We start from the raw sequence: 17,690 nt of genomic DNA, 5'->3' as shown, positions 1-17,690 counted from the left end.
AGCTAACACCTATCCTTCTCAAACTCTTCCACAATACTGCAGAGGGAAAAACACTGTCGAACTCTTTCTATGAGGCCACCATCACCCTGATACTAAAACCAGACAAAGATAACAAAAAGAAGATTACAGCCCAACATCACTGATGAACACAGATGCAAAAGTCCTCCATAAAACGATACAGAAAAATCTGAACACTTTGGCCAATCCAAAACTAGCAAACTGAATTCAGATCCACTTTAAAAGGATCATATACCATGATCAAGTGGAATTTACCTCAAGGATGCAAGGATTCTTCAATATATGCAAATCAATCAATGTGACATTCCACATTAACAAATTTAAGAATAAAAACCACATGGGGCAGTTGCTGGCAGTCCAGTGGGTAAGAATCCACCTTGCAATGCAAGGGACACGTTCAATACCATGTTCCAGGGAGCATCCAAGCCTGTGCACCCAACTACTGAGCCCTTACTCTAGAGCCCATGAGCTGCAATTACTAAGCCCACGCACTGCAATTTTGAAGACTACACACCTAGAGCCTGTGCTCCACAACCAGAGACAGCATTGCAATGAGAAGCCCACACACTGCAATGAAGAGTAGCCCCCGCTTGCTACAACTAGAGTAAGCTTATGTGCAGCGATGAAGACCCATCACAGCAGAATATTTTAAAAATATATTTTTAAAAAATGGTCATCTTATAGATGCAGAAAAACTTTTGACAAAATTCAACACCCATTTATGATTAAAAAAAAAAAGGCTCTCTAGAAAGTGGGCATAGATGGAACCTATCTTAACATATTAAAGGTCACATATGGCAAACCCACAGCAATCATTATTTTCAATGGTAAAAAACTGAAAGCATTTCCTCCAAGATCAGGAACAAGACAAAGGTGCCCACTCTCATCACTATTACTCAACACAGTCTTGGAAGTACAAGCCACAGCAATCAAAGAAGAAGAAATTAAAGGAATTCAAATTGGAAAAGAAGTAATACTGTCACTGTTTACAGATGACATGATACTATACTTACAAAATCCTAAAGATTCTATCAGAAAACTATTAGAGCTAATCAATAAATTTAGTAAAGTTGCAGGATACAAAACAAAGAGAAATCTCTTGCATTCCTATACAGTAACAATGAAAGATCAGAAAGAGAAATTAAGGAAACAATTCCATTTACCACTGCAACAAAAAGAAATAAAATCCAATCCTAAGGAGGCAAAAGACTGTACAGAAACCTGTAAGATACTGATTAAAGAAATCAAAGACCACACACACACACGGAGAGATACACCATGTTCTTGGACTGGAAGAATCAATATTGTGAAGGCGACTATACAACTCAAAGCAATCTACATATTCAATGCAATCCCTATCAAATTACCAATGGCATTTCCACAGAACTAGAACAGAAAATCTTACAATTTGTATGGAAACACAAAAGACTCCGAACAGACAAAGCAATCTTGAGAAAGAAGAACAGAGCTGGGGGAATCAGGCTCCCTAACTTCAGACTATACTACAAAGCTACAGAAATCAAGACAGTATGGTACTGGCACAAAAACAGAAATATAGATTAATGAAACAGGACAGAAAGCCCAGAAATAAACCCATACACCTATGGTTAATTAATCTATGACAAAAAACGACAAGAATATACAACCAAGAAAAGACAGTCTCAATAGGTGATGCTGGGAAAACTGGATGGCTACATGCAAAACAATGAAATCAGAACACTCTCAAACACCATACACAAAAGTAAACTCAAAATGGATTAAAGATCAAAACGTAAAGCCTGACACTACAGAACTCTTAAGGGAAAACATAGGCAGAACACTCTTTAACATTAATCACAGCAAGATCTTTTTTGACCAACCCCTAGAGTAATGAAAATAAAAACAAAAATAAACAAATGGGACCTAATGAAACGTAAAAGCTTTTGCAGAGCACAGGAAATCATAAATAAGATGAAAGGGAGAATGGGAGAAAATATTTGCAAACAAAGCAACTGACAACAGATTAGTCTCCAAAATACACAAACAGCTCATGCAGCTCAGTATCAAAAAGATAAACAACCCAACAGAAAAATGGGAAGAAGACCTAAACAGGAATTTCTCCAAAGAAGACATACAGACGGCCAGTAAACACATGAAAAGATGCTCAACACTGCTGCTGCTAAGTCACTTCAGTCGTGTCCGACTCTGTGCGACCCCGCAGATGGCAGCCCACCAGGCTCCTCTGTCCCTGGGATTCTCCAGGCAAGAACACTGGAGTGGGTTGCCATCTCCTTCTCCAATGCATGAAAGTGAAAAGTGAAAGTGAAGTCGCTCAGTCGTGTCCGACCCTCAGTGACCCCATGGACTGCAGCCTTCCAGGCTCCTCCGTCCATGGGATTTTCCAGGCAAGAGTGCTGGAGTGGGGTGCCATTGCCTTCTCTGCAACACTGCTAATGCAAATAAAAACTACAGTGAGGTATCACCTCACACTGGTTAGAACAGCCATGATCAAAAATTCTACAATCAATCAATGCTGGAGAGGGTGTGGAGAAAAGGGAATCCTCCGACGCTGTTGGTGGGCGTGTGAATTGGTATAGCCACTATGGAGAACAGTATGCAAGTTCCTTCAAAAACTAAAAATAAAACCACCATATTACACAGCAATCCTACTACTGGGCATATAACCTAAGAAAATAGTAATTCAAAAAGACACACGTACCTCAATGTTCACTGCAGCACTATTCACAATGACATGGAAGCAACCTATATGTCCATCAACAGATGAATGGATAGAGAAGATATGATGCATATAAACAAGGGAATACTACTCAGTCATAAAAAGGAATGAAATTATGCCATTTGCAGATAAGTGAATGGAACTGAAATCCCTGCAGATGGTAACTGCAGCCATGAAATTAAGACGCTTACTCCTTGGAAGAAATGTTATGACCAACCTAGATAGTATATTCAAAAGCAGAGACATTACTTTGCCAACAAAGGTCCATCTAGTCAAGGCTATGGTTTTTCCAGTGGTCAGGTATGGATGTGAGATTTGGACTCTGAAGGCAGCTGAGTGCCAAAGAATTGATGCTTTTGAACTGTGGTGTTGAAGACTCTTGAGAATCCCTTGGACCGCAAGGCGATTCAACAAGTCCATTCTAAAGGAGATCAGTCCTGGGTGTTCTTTGGAAGGAATGATGCTAAAGCTGAAACTCCAGTACTCTGGCCACCTCATGCGAAGAGCTGACTCATTGGAAAAGACTCTGATGCTGGGAGGGATTGGGGGCAGGAGGAAAAGGGGACCAACAGAGGATGAGATGGCTGGATGGCATCACCAACTTGATGGACGTGAGTTTGGGTGAACTCCGGGAGATGGTGATAGACCGGGAGGCCTGGCCGTGCTGCAATTCATGGGGTCGCAAAGAGTCGGACCCAACTGAGTGACCGAACTGACTGACTGAACGGACCTAGAGATTGTCATACAGAGTGAAGCAAGTCAGAAAAACACATACTATACATTAATGCATATATGTGGAATTTAGAAAAATGATATAGATGAACTTATTTGCAAAGCACAAATAGACACAGAGGTAGAGAAAGAGGACAAACCTAAGGATACCAAAGGGGAAGTGGAGGTGGGATAGATTGGGACCCTGGGATCGGCACATATACACTATTACGTATAACATCCATAACTAATGACAACTGACTGTGTAGCATAGCACAGAGGATTCTACTCAGTGTGCCATGGTGACCTAAGCAGGAAGGAAGTCCAAGGAAGCAGGCATATATGGATATGTGTAGCTGATTCACTTTGCTATAGAGCAGAAACACAATGCTGTTCAGCAACTATACACACTCCCCCAAAAAGGAATTGAAACAATTATATCTCATTTGGAAAATGTTACACTAAAAAGTAATTTTGTTGAAAAAAGAGAAAGTGTTTCTTTTTCAATATTTTTGTTCCAACTACATGAATTAATAAATTCACTGAGAATAATCATTTACCTAATAAGGTTAAACTCATTTCCATGCTTTTGTAACTGATAGTTAAAAATAAAATTTTATATAGACTATCACAAAAATTAATAATTATTAATGCAAATACACAGCAAACCTGCATCAATTACTCTCACCAACTACTACGACCAAGGCAACCAAGTAAATATAAATTGCTATCATTCAAAACATGCTCTAGGGCAGGGGTCCCTAAGCTCAGGGATACAATGCCTGATGATCCGAGGTGGAACCGCTGTAATAAATAACAGAAATAAACTGCACAATAAATGCAATGTTCTTCAATCATCCCCAAACCATCTCCCCTATTCTGGCAAATACAAAAATTATCTTCCATGGAATCAGTCCCTGGTGCCAAAAAGGTTGGGGACTGCCACTCTAGGGAACAGAAACATCTCGACAAGTCAAACCCTTTCTAATTAAAGAGAGGAAAGCAACAGGGTTATAATAACTTTAACACAAAATGATGCCATAGTTTAATCAAATGACTTCTGTATCCACTTTCAACACAACAGAAGTAATACTCCTACCACAGCAAAAGAAAATTTGACAGATCAAAAGTAGCTAAATTCTATTTTGCCTCACTTCAATATTACTAAAATATGCTTAAATTTTAAATATGCAATACCTATCATACAGTAAGGGAAAAAAAGCTGCTAGACATTAAACTTCAGCTACTTTTGTGTAACAGGTTATAATCTTGTGAATCAAAATAATGACAGCCTTTTCGAATATTTAGGGTATCTTAAATTCACAGTAAGGAAAATCAGAAAAGAACAGGAAAAAAAATTTGCCAAATATTAGAAAAATGTTTAATGTGTAACTACAGAGAAACAAATATTTCTGGTGATTCTGCCATTTAAAATAATTAACGAAATTATAAGCTGCTTTGGAAGTTGTTAAAACACACACACACCTTCAAGTTCAAACATACACACACACCTTGCAGTTCAAACACACACACACCTTGCAGTTCAAACACACACACCTTTAAGCTCACTATGATGAATAATATTTTAAAATAGATTGATATCAACAAAAACTAAAAGCTAACATGGAAACATGAAGTTCCAGAGAAGTAAAATTCTTTAAGTAGTTTTTATAAAATTTTCTTAAGAAAACGGAGTTTTTTATTCATATCCTGAAATAAACACCATATTTATTCAATTAAATTATAGCAACAAGTGCTATTTATTTTTCTTAAATGTGAAGTTATCACATGATTAGCAGCCCTGGTTTTAAAATATTTATCAGTATCTCTGACTAGCTCCTATAATTTCATAAAGAATCAAAAGAGTCAAAACTTAAATTTCATAAGGATTTTTAAAATAGGCCTTGACATCTGCCTGTGCAAAGTTGACAAGCAAAGCAAACTGTAATATCAAGCGAACAGAAGAAAATAATCATAGCAAACAATCTATTCCTAGAACACTTTCGTAATTATGTTTGTTCTAAAAACAAAACAAAACTCAGAATCCACTAAGCTACTCCCTTGGCATCTTCCCGTCTCCGGACTAAACTAAAACTCTGTCCCAATTTTCTCTAAAAACTTCACACATTAATGCAAGTTTCTAAATGTAGATAAGTAAAGCACTTATTCAATGGGCTGACAGCAAATTTAGGGTCTCAGAAAGAATGTAACACATCCATCAGAGAACCTTAGCTGGCCCTACTTTCTTCATCTGGAAAGAAACAAGACATTTTTAGAACTTGTCAGAAATTTGCCATTTTACATCAGCATATGTAACCACATCGATTATAAGAAAAGCAGCTTTAGAATTAAAAAAGTGTAAGATTAAAGAATGCATTGAACACCACAAAACAAGTATCCTGTAAGTAAAGTATCTCCTAATTACGTAACTACTTTTAAAACTAGTGGCAATATAAAAATGAAAAAAAAAAAGCTTTAATAAAGCATATCCATCCTCTTAGAGAAGTTTTATGTAACATCTTTCTGAATACCTCATATAGTGCAATATACTTAACTTGAAAATATCTTCAGCCTTTTCTGACAGAAGTTCAAAGCAACACTTTCACAATCAGCCAAGTAACACATGAGCCTTCTTCAAATAAACCTTTTTTTGTTACCAGGGAACTTCTGTGGAAAAATTTCTTAAAAAGAATACTAGCCTAGCAGCAGTCAAAAAATACAGATGTTAAAAGCCTAGCTCTATCATTTATTAGCAATTTGACCTTCTTAAATACCACAACCTAAGGGCAAAGGTACTGACTTGTATAAAATATCATACTTATTATATACCAAACACTTAAACCTCTAAATCAGAGTTTCTCAACCTCAGCGATGTTAGCAATTTGAGCTAGAGAATTATTTGTTGTGGATGAGGCTGTTCTGTGCATTGTAGGATGCTTAGCAGCATTCCTTGCCTCTATGCCAAGACAGATGACAATAGCTTCCGCCCTTTGCCCCTCTTCCCCAAGCTATGACCACCAAAAATGTCTCTGACATTGCCAAATACCCAGACAAGGCAGACGGGGATCACCCCCAGCTGGCAACCAATATTCTGAAAATATATTCTTCGAACCAACCTAAAAAAAGTACACACAAGGGTTTTTACCACGTTAGAGATATGAAAACCAAGGTTCACCAAGGTTAAGTATTTTGTCTTTTATTACATAACTGATAAATAGCCAAGCCAGGACTTAAGCTAGACTTTAAATATAGCTAATTTCCAAATCTATACACCTTCCATTCCACTACGCTTTTGTAAAACTCATTGTCTTCATCTGCAAAAATTAGAGTAACAATCGCCATCTGAGCTATTTCGTATTTATAAATAAAATGATATGTATGTGTAAATTCTATTAAACTAAAGGAGGTAACATATTAAGGATTTGCTTGACAGGAGATTCCCCTGATGCTGGGAAAGATTGAAGGCGGGAGGAGAAGGGGACAACAGAGGATGAGATGATTGGATGGCATCACCGACTCAATGGACATGAGTTTGAGTAAACTCCAGGAGCACAAGGAGGCCTGGTGAGCTGCAGTCCATGGGGTCGCAGAGTCGGACGCGACTGAGCAACTGAACTGAACTGAACTGACAGGAGATAATGTAATACAGTGGTTCACAAAGTGTGATCCCCAGACTACCATCATCAGTATCGTCTGGGAACTTAATGAAATATAAATTCCCAGGCCCCAACTCAGATGTTAACGAATCTGAAACTCTGGAGGTGGGGCAAGCAATCTATGACTTAAGTCTTGCAAGTTTTTTACATGCCCATCTAAAGTTTGAGAACCACTGATGTACGTAACGGGAAAAATACTGCATCATCAGGTGCCTAAAAACCCAGCACCCTCTTTGGACTTAATCTTCTGGTAGCCTTTAACAAGTTACTGATTTTTTTTTTTTTTTTTTGGAGCTACAATTCCTGTATTAAAAAATGAGGAAAAGTAATGCTTGTACCATATTTTAGGCTGCTCCTTTTTTCTTGCAAAATCAAATGTATTAACAATTATTAAAGGCTTTGTTAGTGAAAAATGCTAAAACAAATATAAGACACAGGGTATATGCTAGCTAATTCTATTTCATTTTTCAAAAAACATCCCTTCTGGCTTAAGTCCTCATTTCTTCATCTCTCATATTTCATAAATGAAAAAGTGAAAATGTTAAATAAATTTTACAACAAAGCTAAGTTAAGCCTGACAAAGTATTATTTTCACATAATAAAAGAAAAAAAGTCTACACATTTCACTTTAACTCTGATAGATTCAAAGTCACTGATAAATACATATTTTAAAAATAATACCTAAAAAATATCAAGCGTGGTAACATTCCCCAAACTTCATTTTAAACGTAGAATAAAGATTTCCATTCTATTTATTTAATCTCCAGTAAGTTCCAAATAAATAGAATACTCAAACAGAAGTGTCTCACTAAATTCATGACAGCAAAAGAATTTTAAATGAAAAGAAAAAATATATATATATTTAAAACAAGGACTTGTTTGCAATTCAACATGTATGCTGTACTTATAAATCACTTTAAGAATATATCTGACTCGGGACTTCCCTGGTGGTCCAATAGTTAAGAACTCATCTTCCAACGCAGGAGACAAAGGCTCAATTCCTGGCCAGGAAATTAAGGTCATACGTGCCGCAGGGCAACTAAGCCTGCGTGCCACACGAGAGCCCGTGTGCACAACTAGAGAATCCATGCACCACAATTCCTAAGCCCATGTGCTTTAGAGCCTGGGCTCCACAACAAGGAAGCCCGTGGGCCACAACCAGAGAAAGCCCAATCACTGCAACAAAGACCCAGAACAGCCAAGATTTTTTTTTAAATTTAGGAAAAAAACCATATATATCTGATGTGAGGACTACCTGCTTCAAATCACAACCAATTTACAACACCTTAAATAATTACATCTTCCTTAAAAGATCAAAAATACTAAATATATAAAATTAGCAGAATGCAATTAACACTAGTTAATATTTAATTTGGTTATTAAATTATTAATGATTTAATAATTTAGTCAATTAATTAGTAATTAATACTAAAGAAGTGAGAACCTTATTCTACTCAGCCTAAAAACCTACAAAAAGCAAAAGAAATAAAACTGAAAGCTATTCTGAAGGGCTTTAATAACACTAAATCAGCTGTATGTTTGGGGTAGTGATAGAAAACACAATTTAGGTGCATGTAACACAAAACAGAGAAGCGAGGGAATTGCAGACAATTAAGTTTTCCTAGAAGTTGTCAAAATGCACAGTTCAATTCTGCAACCTAGACTTGGACCAAAAATACAGCTAGTTTACCTAACATATAACAAAACATGTAGAAATCATGTAATCAGATAGTTGCAAACATAATTAGACAGCACAATTCATTTTGTAATACAAAACAAATAAGGAAAAAACAAAAACCTCCCTGGTAATCAAGTGCTTCAGTACTGAGGGCACTGTGACACAGCAAGGAGTCCCGAACAGGGAAAGAAAAAAAAAAGACTGATCTCTATACACAAGAAACGAATGGCCTCTAATAGGCAGGTCTCAAGCTTATTCCATTTTCCCCACACCTGGTAAGAATAAATTAAGAAAAAAATCTTTTAGTTCTTCCCATTTCTAGGGCCTAAAACTGGATCAAAAGTGAAAATGGGAAATAATACAAAGGTTTAACCTAAATATAACTCCCATATTAATGCACTGCCAGATTATTTTAAGTGCAAATAATAATGTAATAAATGTAACTTGGCGTTCAAAGCTGCATGACTCCAAAAATCTGAACTTAAAATGTTACAGTGCCTTCACTGATAGTTTATGTAACTGTTGTATCATATAATGTTTTGAGACAGATTATTCTGCGAATAAATTTTTGATATTTTAGTTGACCTGTCTTTAACGCTAAAGAAAATTTAATATTTTAACAAATTTTTAATGTTATAATGAAATTTTATTTTTCTACTTCATATAGAGGAAGTTTTCATCATACCTTAGTATTTAAAGCAGAGAGTCTTTGATTAGTATGATTAATGCTTCCATAGTATGAGGCAGCAGAGGGTCAAGCTACTTGTGATGAAACAGCAAAATCAGACATTTTATACTCAGAGCTCCTAAAGGAATACTCCTATTTTAAAAAATACTCATAGCATGAACCAATTTATATGGCAACATATCCAAAACTGAGGAAATTCAGTTAAAATCACTGCTCCTCCCATACATGAAAAGACAAATAATTTCGCATACACGGGTAACCTGGAATTATAATTTTTAACAGCAGCAGTGCCCATTTAAATATTTACAAGGTGGCAAGTTCTATGCCATTACTTATCTCATTTATTCTTCAAAATAAACATTATATGGGTGGGTACCATTATCCCAATTTCACAAATAATACAGATTGAGAAAAGTTAAGCAACCTACACACAGTCATTCAGCTACTAAGTGTCAGAGTCAGGATTCCAACACAGGCAGTGTCGGTTCCAGAGCCTACACTGCCACCTTAAAATCTAAAATGAAACAATGTACAAACAATGTGTGGAAATAACTCATACTCAATATTTTAATGTAATTTAAAACAGATTTAACCTTATTTAAAACTTATAAAACCATCCCACTAGGTGAATTCTTTAATGAGAAATTCAACTTTTAAAAATATTACTATGATTGCCTAACTTTGTATTCACATACATAAAAGTATTCAAACACTTTTAAGTTAGATTCACTGTCCATAGCTGAAGTGATGACTACTATAATCACTAAGTGTGTAACAACTTAAAGTATGATATATAAATAGTCTTTTTTCCCACACTACATACAGGTTAAGAATAATTTTCTGCTGGACGGTATTGCCATAGTATCCAAATCTGCCAAAAGGACCAATAAGCACACACCTAATACCCTGAAGATGTCCACTCATCTCTGAATGCAAACTGTTGCAAATGAAGTGAATCTGCCTTAACTATACTGAACTAAATTGAAACTTTCCAGACGAAATTCATTCACCCCTAAGTTATGTTTATTCTTCTTAAATCAGTGTTTTTCCAACAGTCTTTTTAATTCCAATGCAAATTATTTTAAAAGTACCAAACTGCTAATAGCTTTTCTGTAGTCAATGAAAAAATTCCAAAAAGTAGGGAATAGTAGGTGAACAGTCAAATCCAATATACTGATTTCACCTTTCCTAAGTATTTTAAGTAAAACTGAATATTTACGGAAATAATTTCTGACCCCAATCTCACAGTCTGATACATCTTAAGCCACTATCCTTAGAATAAATCCTAACAGAAATCAGACCACATAAGAATATTGACTTTACTTAAAATCATGTTTATCTAACAAAAAAAGAGAGGAGAAAAGAGTGACAGTTCTATGAAATACAAATAGAACTTCGGAACAAAGAGTGTCTATAGGAAAAGAAGTATACCAAATACATTTCCTTCATTATCATTAACAACATTTTTCTGAAAGCTAACCTCTTAATAGCACAGCCAAGGCCTAACATTTCAAGTTAAGTGAAAAACTGTCATAAACGTGCAAACTTCTAAAGTTCTTTTTACAAACTAATTTCACATACAAGATTAATATAAAAACATTTCCTATGCTGCTGTCTTACTAGAAAGGTTGAGGTAAAAATTTAAAAATAGAATGTCTGAGACTGATTTAATGTAGAAATTTTGTGAACTGATTTTCCCATAATAAATACTCTTACATTAAAAGTCACTGAAATGATTACTTAAGTGGCTTAAAAATTAAAAAGTATTAAGCTATCACCACATGAACAAATAGCAAATGGGGCAAATCTCAAAATGAGGACATCTGAAAATCAGACTTCCAAAAAGTATTTTGTGACTTTAAGAGGTCTGCATTGTTTTTTTCGTGGTCTATGGAAAAAAGGAGATACTATACTATACCACACAAAAATTAAAATATCACCAGCTACCTTCAATGTTGTTAAAATTCTAAAAGGTAATATATACAAATGCATCTTTCTTTACTATCTCTCTAAAACTATATTTTAAATTAACGTGGTTATGTCTCACCATATTTTATATTTACTATTTCTTTAGTGTATCATAAACAATGTTAAATCTGCACTGATGACTACTATACTATAGTGAAAACTTTTACAATGAACAGCAATAAATTCCTTTTTCCTTATATTAAGAATTACATAAACCGTAAATTTCTCAGATGTGCTTTATTCTTTAGTACGCTTTATGAAAATGAAGTTTGTAGATTATCCTGTAACAATTAGGTGGCCCAGTCATTTTGTACAGGAAAGAGATACAACTGAACTGATATAAAAAGTGTAAAATAAAAACTTTTGAGTAGAATCTTTTTTTAAAAAAATCTTCACTATACAGTCATTTCAGTAATCACTAATCTTAAAAGATAACAGCTAACTTCAACAGTCACTATACTCTCTATGAATTAAAAAGTTTCCCCTACGAACATTAATTATTTGAAAAGATGCAAACTTATCAAACAATTAAAATTCAATAGAAGCCTAAAGTGTCCATGAAATCTAAAAACAATGAATTTTTTATAGTCTCATGTTCAGTACTACTTTTCAGACTAATATTAAGGATAAACCCCAACCAACAAATTATTTTTAGAATAATTCAATTTTGCAAAAAAAAAAAAACCACCATAGTCCTCAATTTTCCTTTAAGGAAGTCACTTCATTACTGACTTTTATAAAAATACTCCAATCACTACTTTCATTAAAGAACTGAACTTTGAGAAGGCTAACTGTTGAAATAGATACTACAACTTGTCAGAGAAAAAGCCTTCAATGGCCATTTTAATTTTTCCCCCACCACAATAAACACAAAACACTGAAGTGAAACCAAGCAAACCAGAGCCTTAGTGTATCAAAATTATTGGAAGTGCAACTATCAAAAAGGCAAACCCTTTACTGACTTTCCTAACATGATTTTTTTTCATATCAACATTTGGCTCAATAAAACCACAACTCTAGAAATTAAGTGTTATTAGTCATTTGATGCAATATATGATAATGCTTTCTATGCATACCATAACTAAAAGGACAGTTTTAGAGAAAGTTGTAAGTCACATAAATTTCACACACAGAGGCACGCACCCTGAAATCAAAGGAGAAATGGCTAATCGCCGCACTGCTCACATATAAAAACCTGGTAGAATAATGATAGTCTTATAACTCTGTTAATTTTAAATCAAAAATAGCAAAAACACCATTTTTATGCAAAAATAGCATAAACATACTCTGAATACTAAAAGCAATCTGCCAAACAAACAGCATTCTAGAAAATTTTTTGAATGGGGGTTTACTTTAAAAAGTTAAACATTTAATTAATTTGGTCCTATACATTTAGATGACTGTCAAGTCACACCAATAGACTACTTCTGAAATAGGTTACAAATGAGAAGAACCAAGTTTAAGTATTTTTCATGATTATCTTCTGGGCAAACAGGTCAAGCTGTTTTAGTACTTTTTCAATTAATGCAACTCCAAAATGTCCAAGTATTCTTTTAAAATACTATTTTTAAACTTAACAGAAAACTTAAGTTATGTGTGTGGTAAAGCTACTTCTTCAGTAACTTTTACCTTCACTTCGTATCAGAAACTTGGGCAAAATCAGCTGCAAATACTATGTATGTATATATGTATGTGCAGATATATAATCCAAAGAAAGAAAACCTCATGTATGTAACATTTTTCTTCAAAAATATCTTCCCCATAGATTTTAGCTAGAGATACAGACACTTCAGTGTCACTCTACTATTAGGCAAAATGTTTGGTGATACTTGCTAAGGAACCATTTTTTATTTAGTATACTCTATTAACACCTACACAACTGCTTAGTTTTAACTAAGTACTGTCCACTGCTACAATTCATATCACCAAATTTTTTTGTCTTAATAGAAACCTTAATAAAATGCTTCAGTCACCTCAGACCAATAACTTAATCCTATTTTTCATGCCTTATACACTGGCCTACCAGTGACTCTCAATTCCTAACGTATTTCCCATTCTGCCAAAAAGGAGGGCTCTACCTCCTATCCTTGATCAAAATTTGTTCATTATACCTGAAACTGCGAAGATTCATGCCTTTCAATAACCACTATCTTTTGAAATACAAAAGCCTAACTTTCAGACAGCCAACTGTACCCCAATGAAATTCTTGGGTTTCTGTCTTATTCAACAAGCTGACTCAGTAAATTTAATACACCATATGAAAAAAGTGAACACACCTACAATCCAAAGATGGAGTAAATCCACTCTTGCCAGCATTTCTGGTTATCAGCTGGTAAATTATATTTGATGTTCTACACAAGTCAGAGTAAAATTAACGGATACCCAAAGGTGTCACAGGACCTGAAACCTAAATAAAGCTGAGTATCAATTCAAGTATCACAATCAATACTTAAATTTTAAGTGAAACTGAAGTTTAATCTCTGCAATCACCATTTGCTACACACAATACCCTTGAACCTACATAACATTATCATCTGAGATCAAAAACCACTCAATCTCCATTCTATTACCTGTCAGAAGAGCACTGAATCTGCAATGCTACTGAACTGTACATCTCATGTCCTATTCTCCATCATCTTAAAGAGACCATAAAAAAAAAAGCAAATTTAACAAAATCTAGTAAGCGTCTTTGAGAAGTATCAAAGACTATTGATTTCAAACTGCTAAACTTCTAAACGCGGTTCAAAGTTGTAATTAACTTAGTTTTAACACATAAACCTACTTTTGCCTTCAAATGAGCACCATATATGCTAAAATGATTCTCTCTAAAGTTATGCAAATCAGTTCACAACTCACATTTTAAAAGAATCTATCAATGCAACCCAGGAAACTAAAAACAATCACTGCATGATTCTGATGCAATAAGCCGTACGTGCAACACTAATTTTCCTTTTAATCTGATCTATACCCTTGATCTAGGGCCTAAAGCCAAGATTTAATCGAAATATGCTCAAGCTCAAAGCACCTACTTTTCTGTTCATTTAGTAGACCGGATTACCGAGCTCACTAATCCACTAACAGTGTACTGGATTCTGCGGACAATAGCCCTTAGAAAGAGACCCATCGGTGCCTTGTCACTTGCAACCAGGCAAGAGTTCCGTCTAGCCGAACACACCCTAGGCGGAATGCATTCAAAAGAGACACAAAATACACATCTAGAAACCCGACCGGGGTTAAATGTCACCCGCACTATGGACATTTTTTCGCATCCGTCTATTCCCACGTTATCAGAGAGAGTGACAGAAAGGCAAAGAGGAGCAGCAGCCACAGAAATGGATACAGGTCAAGTCTAAGTCGAATCCATCCTCTTGATATCTCCTTTTGTTTCTGCTAACGATCTCTTTGATGATGGCTGTCATGTCTGGGAGCCTGTGGCTGAAGAAAAAGGAGGAGAGAGATGGCAGAAGCTGCTGGTGGCGGGGCTTCTTCTGCAGGATGGAAATGGCTCTGGACTTGGCGGTGGCTGATGCCCCTCGCTCTGCTGCCGCTTGGCTCTGGACCGCAGCCGGGTAATGGCTGCTGCGGCGGCTGCTGGATGGTTGCAGCGACTGGGCCTGCTTCTCCTCAGCAGCCAGGGGTCTGGCAGCGGCGGCAGCGGAATGGGGAGAAGAATAATCCTCGGAACGGCTGCCTCCTCCGGCGGCCTCCGGAGCCCGGGCCAGGGGGGGTGCGGCGGCGGCGGAGGGGAGGTTTAAAACCGGCCCGGGTCCCTGGATGTGCCGCCGCCGCCGCCGCCGTGTTGGAGGCAGTAGAAGGGGAGAGACCAACTCTCCGGCGTTCCCAGCCCTGGAAATGGTGACAGGCGACTCCGACCCCCTCCCCGGAGCTGCGGCCGCCGCCGCCGCCGCTTCTCCCCCCCGCTCCAGGAGCGGGAGGTGCCGCCGCCGCGCCTCAGCCGGCTCCCGCCCGAGCCCACGGCTTCCACCTTCCCTTTCAGGAGAAGCCGAGAAAGAGGCTGCACGGTTAGAAAAGACGAAGAGGGGGCGAGAAACGCCGCCGCTGCCGCCGCCGCCGGCCGGCCGGCTCCCCGAGGGCGCTGCCCCCGCGGCTGCTCACAGGCGCTGAGAGGGGCTCTGGGCTGCGGCCGCCGCCGTCTCTCATCTCCCTCGCCTGAGCCCGGCCTCGCCTCGCAGCGGCTCAACTCTCAAACTTCCATCATGGCTGCAGCTTCCGAGAGGAGAGATCTGAGCGCAGCCGCGTCCCGACGCCCGAGCGCGTATCCTGCCGCAGTGCACAAAGAGTCCCGCCACATCACCGCCCGCTGGCCTGCCCGCCCCCTCCGCCGCCGCCGCGCCGGGAGTCCGGGCGCCTCGGGAGCCCGAGGGGAGGAGGGAGGCGTACCCGACCGCGCCAAGGGAGGGAAGGGCAGGGCCGAGACTGTAGGGAGGCGGCAGAAGGTGCAGCTCCGGGTCCCCAACCTGCAGGCGCACTGAGCATGCCCAGTATGACTGCCTAGTGCTAGATCGGGCTTGTTGCGAGGCGCCCGCCTGTAACTGCACTTGCCGCGGCTTCTTCTGCAGCAACGCAGGGTGGGGGGAACGAGCTGAGCCACGGCCGGTGCCCAGCCGGAGGCAGGGTAAACTATTGCGAAGGTGGGCAGGCGGGGGCGGGCAGCGGGGGGAGGGAAGGAGCGCGGTGAAGGTTGAAGCAGGTTTATTCATCTGTCTCACTGACTTGAGGGTGAGACTACCTGCGCACAGGTGGAAAAGACCAGGTGACCGCGCTGGTCAGTGTTCAGGGAAACGCAGGGACAGCCCGTGCAGCGAGGACACCCTTCCCCCCACGCCCAGACTTCCCCGGCACGGCCGGCAGCCTTCCTCTGCTTTTGTACCGATGTCGGATCATAAGCGTTCGTGGGGATTTGACTGCAGGAGCCTCCGCCGAGAAGTCCCACCTCTCCACCCATCCCCGCCCGTGTCCTCAAGGTGTCAGTCTTAGTACAAAGAACAACCCCCTATTGTGTCTCCAGTGTGTATCACCTCACCCGGCTCCCTTTCACCGCCCCACCTCCCGCTCCCCCGGCTACTCGATTCATTTGCCCTAAAAATGAAAGCTCCTAGCAGAGCGCGCTGAGTGTGAGCACATCGCCCCTGAATTTCTAGATCCCCAAAGGCAACTGTCCAGGTGGGCTGAAAGCGGATCCCCAAAGAGGGAATGCGCCCTGCATTCCCCCTGGAGAGCCGAGAATCTCTCCCCTGGGGTTTCCAGCTGAGTTCAACACTCCAATTCAAGCTCGATCCTTAGAGGCTCCTCGACCCGCCCCTTTTGGACCGCTGTGAAAACCTCGCTGGGTGAATCGCCCCGGAGCCAGGTTCTGCGCTCCCCCTAGCTGGGGAGTGCGCGCCGCAGACCCCTGTTGCAGCGCGGGAGGGCGAAGTACGTGATTGTAGGAAGCTGCAGCCCCTGTGAGTGGGCGGAGCCGAGGAGGGTTCAAAAGGAGGTGGAGGGATACGCGGGCCACAGTCGGAACTACTTTCAGGAGGAGGTCACGTGTACTTCTAGTTGGGGAACTTTCCAAATTCCCACTCCCATATGATAGCTGTAGAGGCAAATGCTTCGCTTCCTTTGCCCAGAGTGCTCCCGCCTTGCACCGGCAGCGGGACCCCAAAGCCTCCCGGGTCTCGGTGGGATAACAGGCTCAGACGAGCCTCCTACTGGAGCGCTGTCGGGGCTGGCGCCGGAGGAGCTGGTTACACAAGCACCCACATCCAAGCACGTGCCCCCGCCTTCCCTCACCTTGGCTGCTGCCGCTGATTCTTACAGATCTCGGAGCGAGGGTTCCCAAGCTGGTCGCACCCTTTGCCCGCTACCCACAGAGCAAGCTAGAGGACCGAAACCTGAGACTCCGAGCTCTGGAATCACTGGCTCTGCCTTCCCAACCGTGGGAGAAGGGACTAGATTTCAGGGGTCTGTCGCATCTTTCTCGCTAGCGCCCTGCCCCTTAGGGCGTAACTTTTCTGGTGCTGTACTCGCGGGGCAAAAGGGTATCTCCTGCAGCAGCCCGCTGCGTGAATTCAACGACGTTGCGACAAACTTTCAGTCAATACTTTCGGGCTGATGAGCGCGCCCCACCTACTGTAGACTCAGCCAAGTGACTTATCTGGTCGGAGAACCTAGTCCATGGCCTTCAGCCCAGAACAACCTTGTCAAGTCTGCTTACAGTTTGGATTGGTTGACCTAAACCGCGAAAGAGCT

At 39.7% G+C, this 17,690-nt stretch overlaps 2 protein-coding genes across 3 annotated transcripts in view; one reads left to right on the top strand and one right to left on the bottom strand.

Annotated features, from left to right (window-relative positions):
- The window catches only part of PTEN (phosphatase and tensin homolog), a 96,907-nt gene extending 80,690 nt beyond the window's left edge, over positions 1–16,217 (bottom strand). For both annotated transcript variants that reach the window (XM_069567928.1, XM_069567929.1), the window contains exons 1-2: positions 15,622–16,217; positions 14,776–15,074 (exon numbers count right to left, since the gene is read on the bottom strand). In XM_069567928.1, the coding sequence (XP_069424029.1) occupies positions 14,776–14,854 (79 nt within the window). In that variant the 5' untranslated portion in view covers positions 14,855–15,074; positions 15,622–16,217. The remainder of the gene's footprint in view (positions 1–14,775; positions 15,075–15,621) is intronic.
- Positions 16,218–16,328: 111 nt separating this feature from the next.
- On the top strand, positions 16,329–17,425 carry KLLN (killin, p53 regulated DNA replication inhibitor). Its single transcript, XM_069567579.1, is given in 2 exon segments — positions 16,329–16,409; positions 16,886–17,425. Coding segments are annotated over 2 exon segments (621 nt in total).
- The last annotated feature ends 265 nt before the right edge of the window (positions 17,426–17,690 follow it).

The sequence above is a fragment of the Ovis canadensis genome, chromosome 22, assembly GCF_042477335.2.
Source record: "Ovis canadensis isolate MfBH-ARS-UI-01 breed Bighorn chromosome 22, ARS-UI_OviCan_v2, whole genome shotgun sequence".
In the NCBI taxonomy this organism is placed as follows: domain Eukaryota; kingdom Metazoa; phylum Chordata; class Mammalia; order Artiodactyla; family Bovidae; genus Ovis; species Ovis canadensis.
Note: the sequence above shows the minus strand (reverse complement) of the source record. Positions and strands in the feature narration are given on the sequence as shown.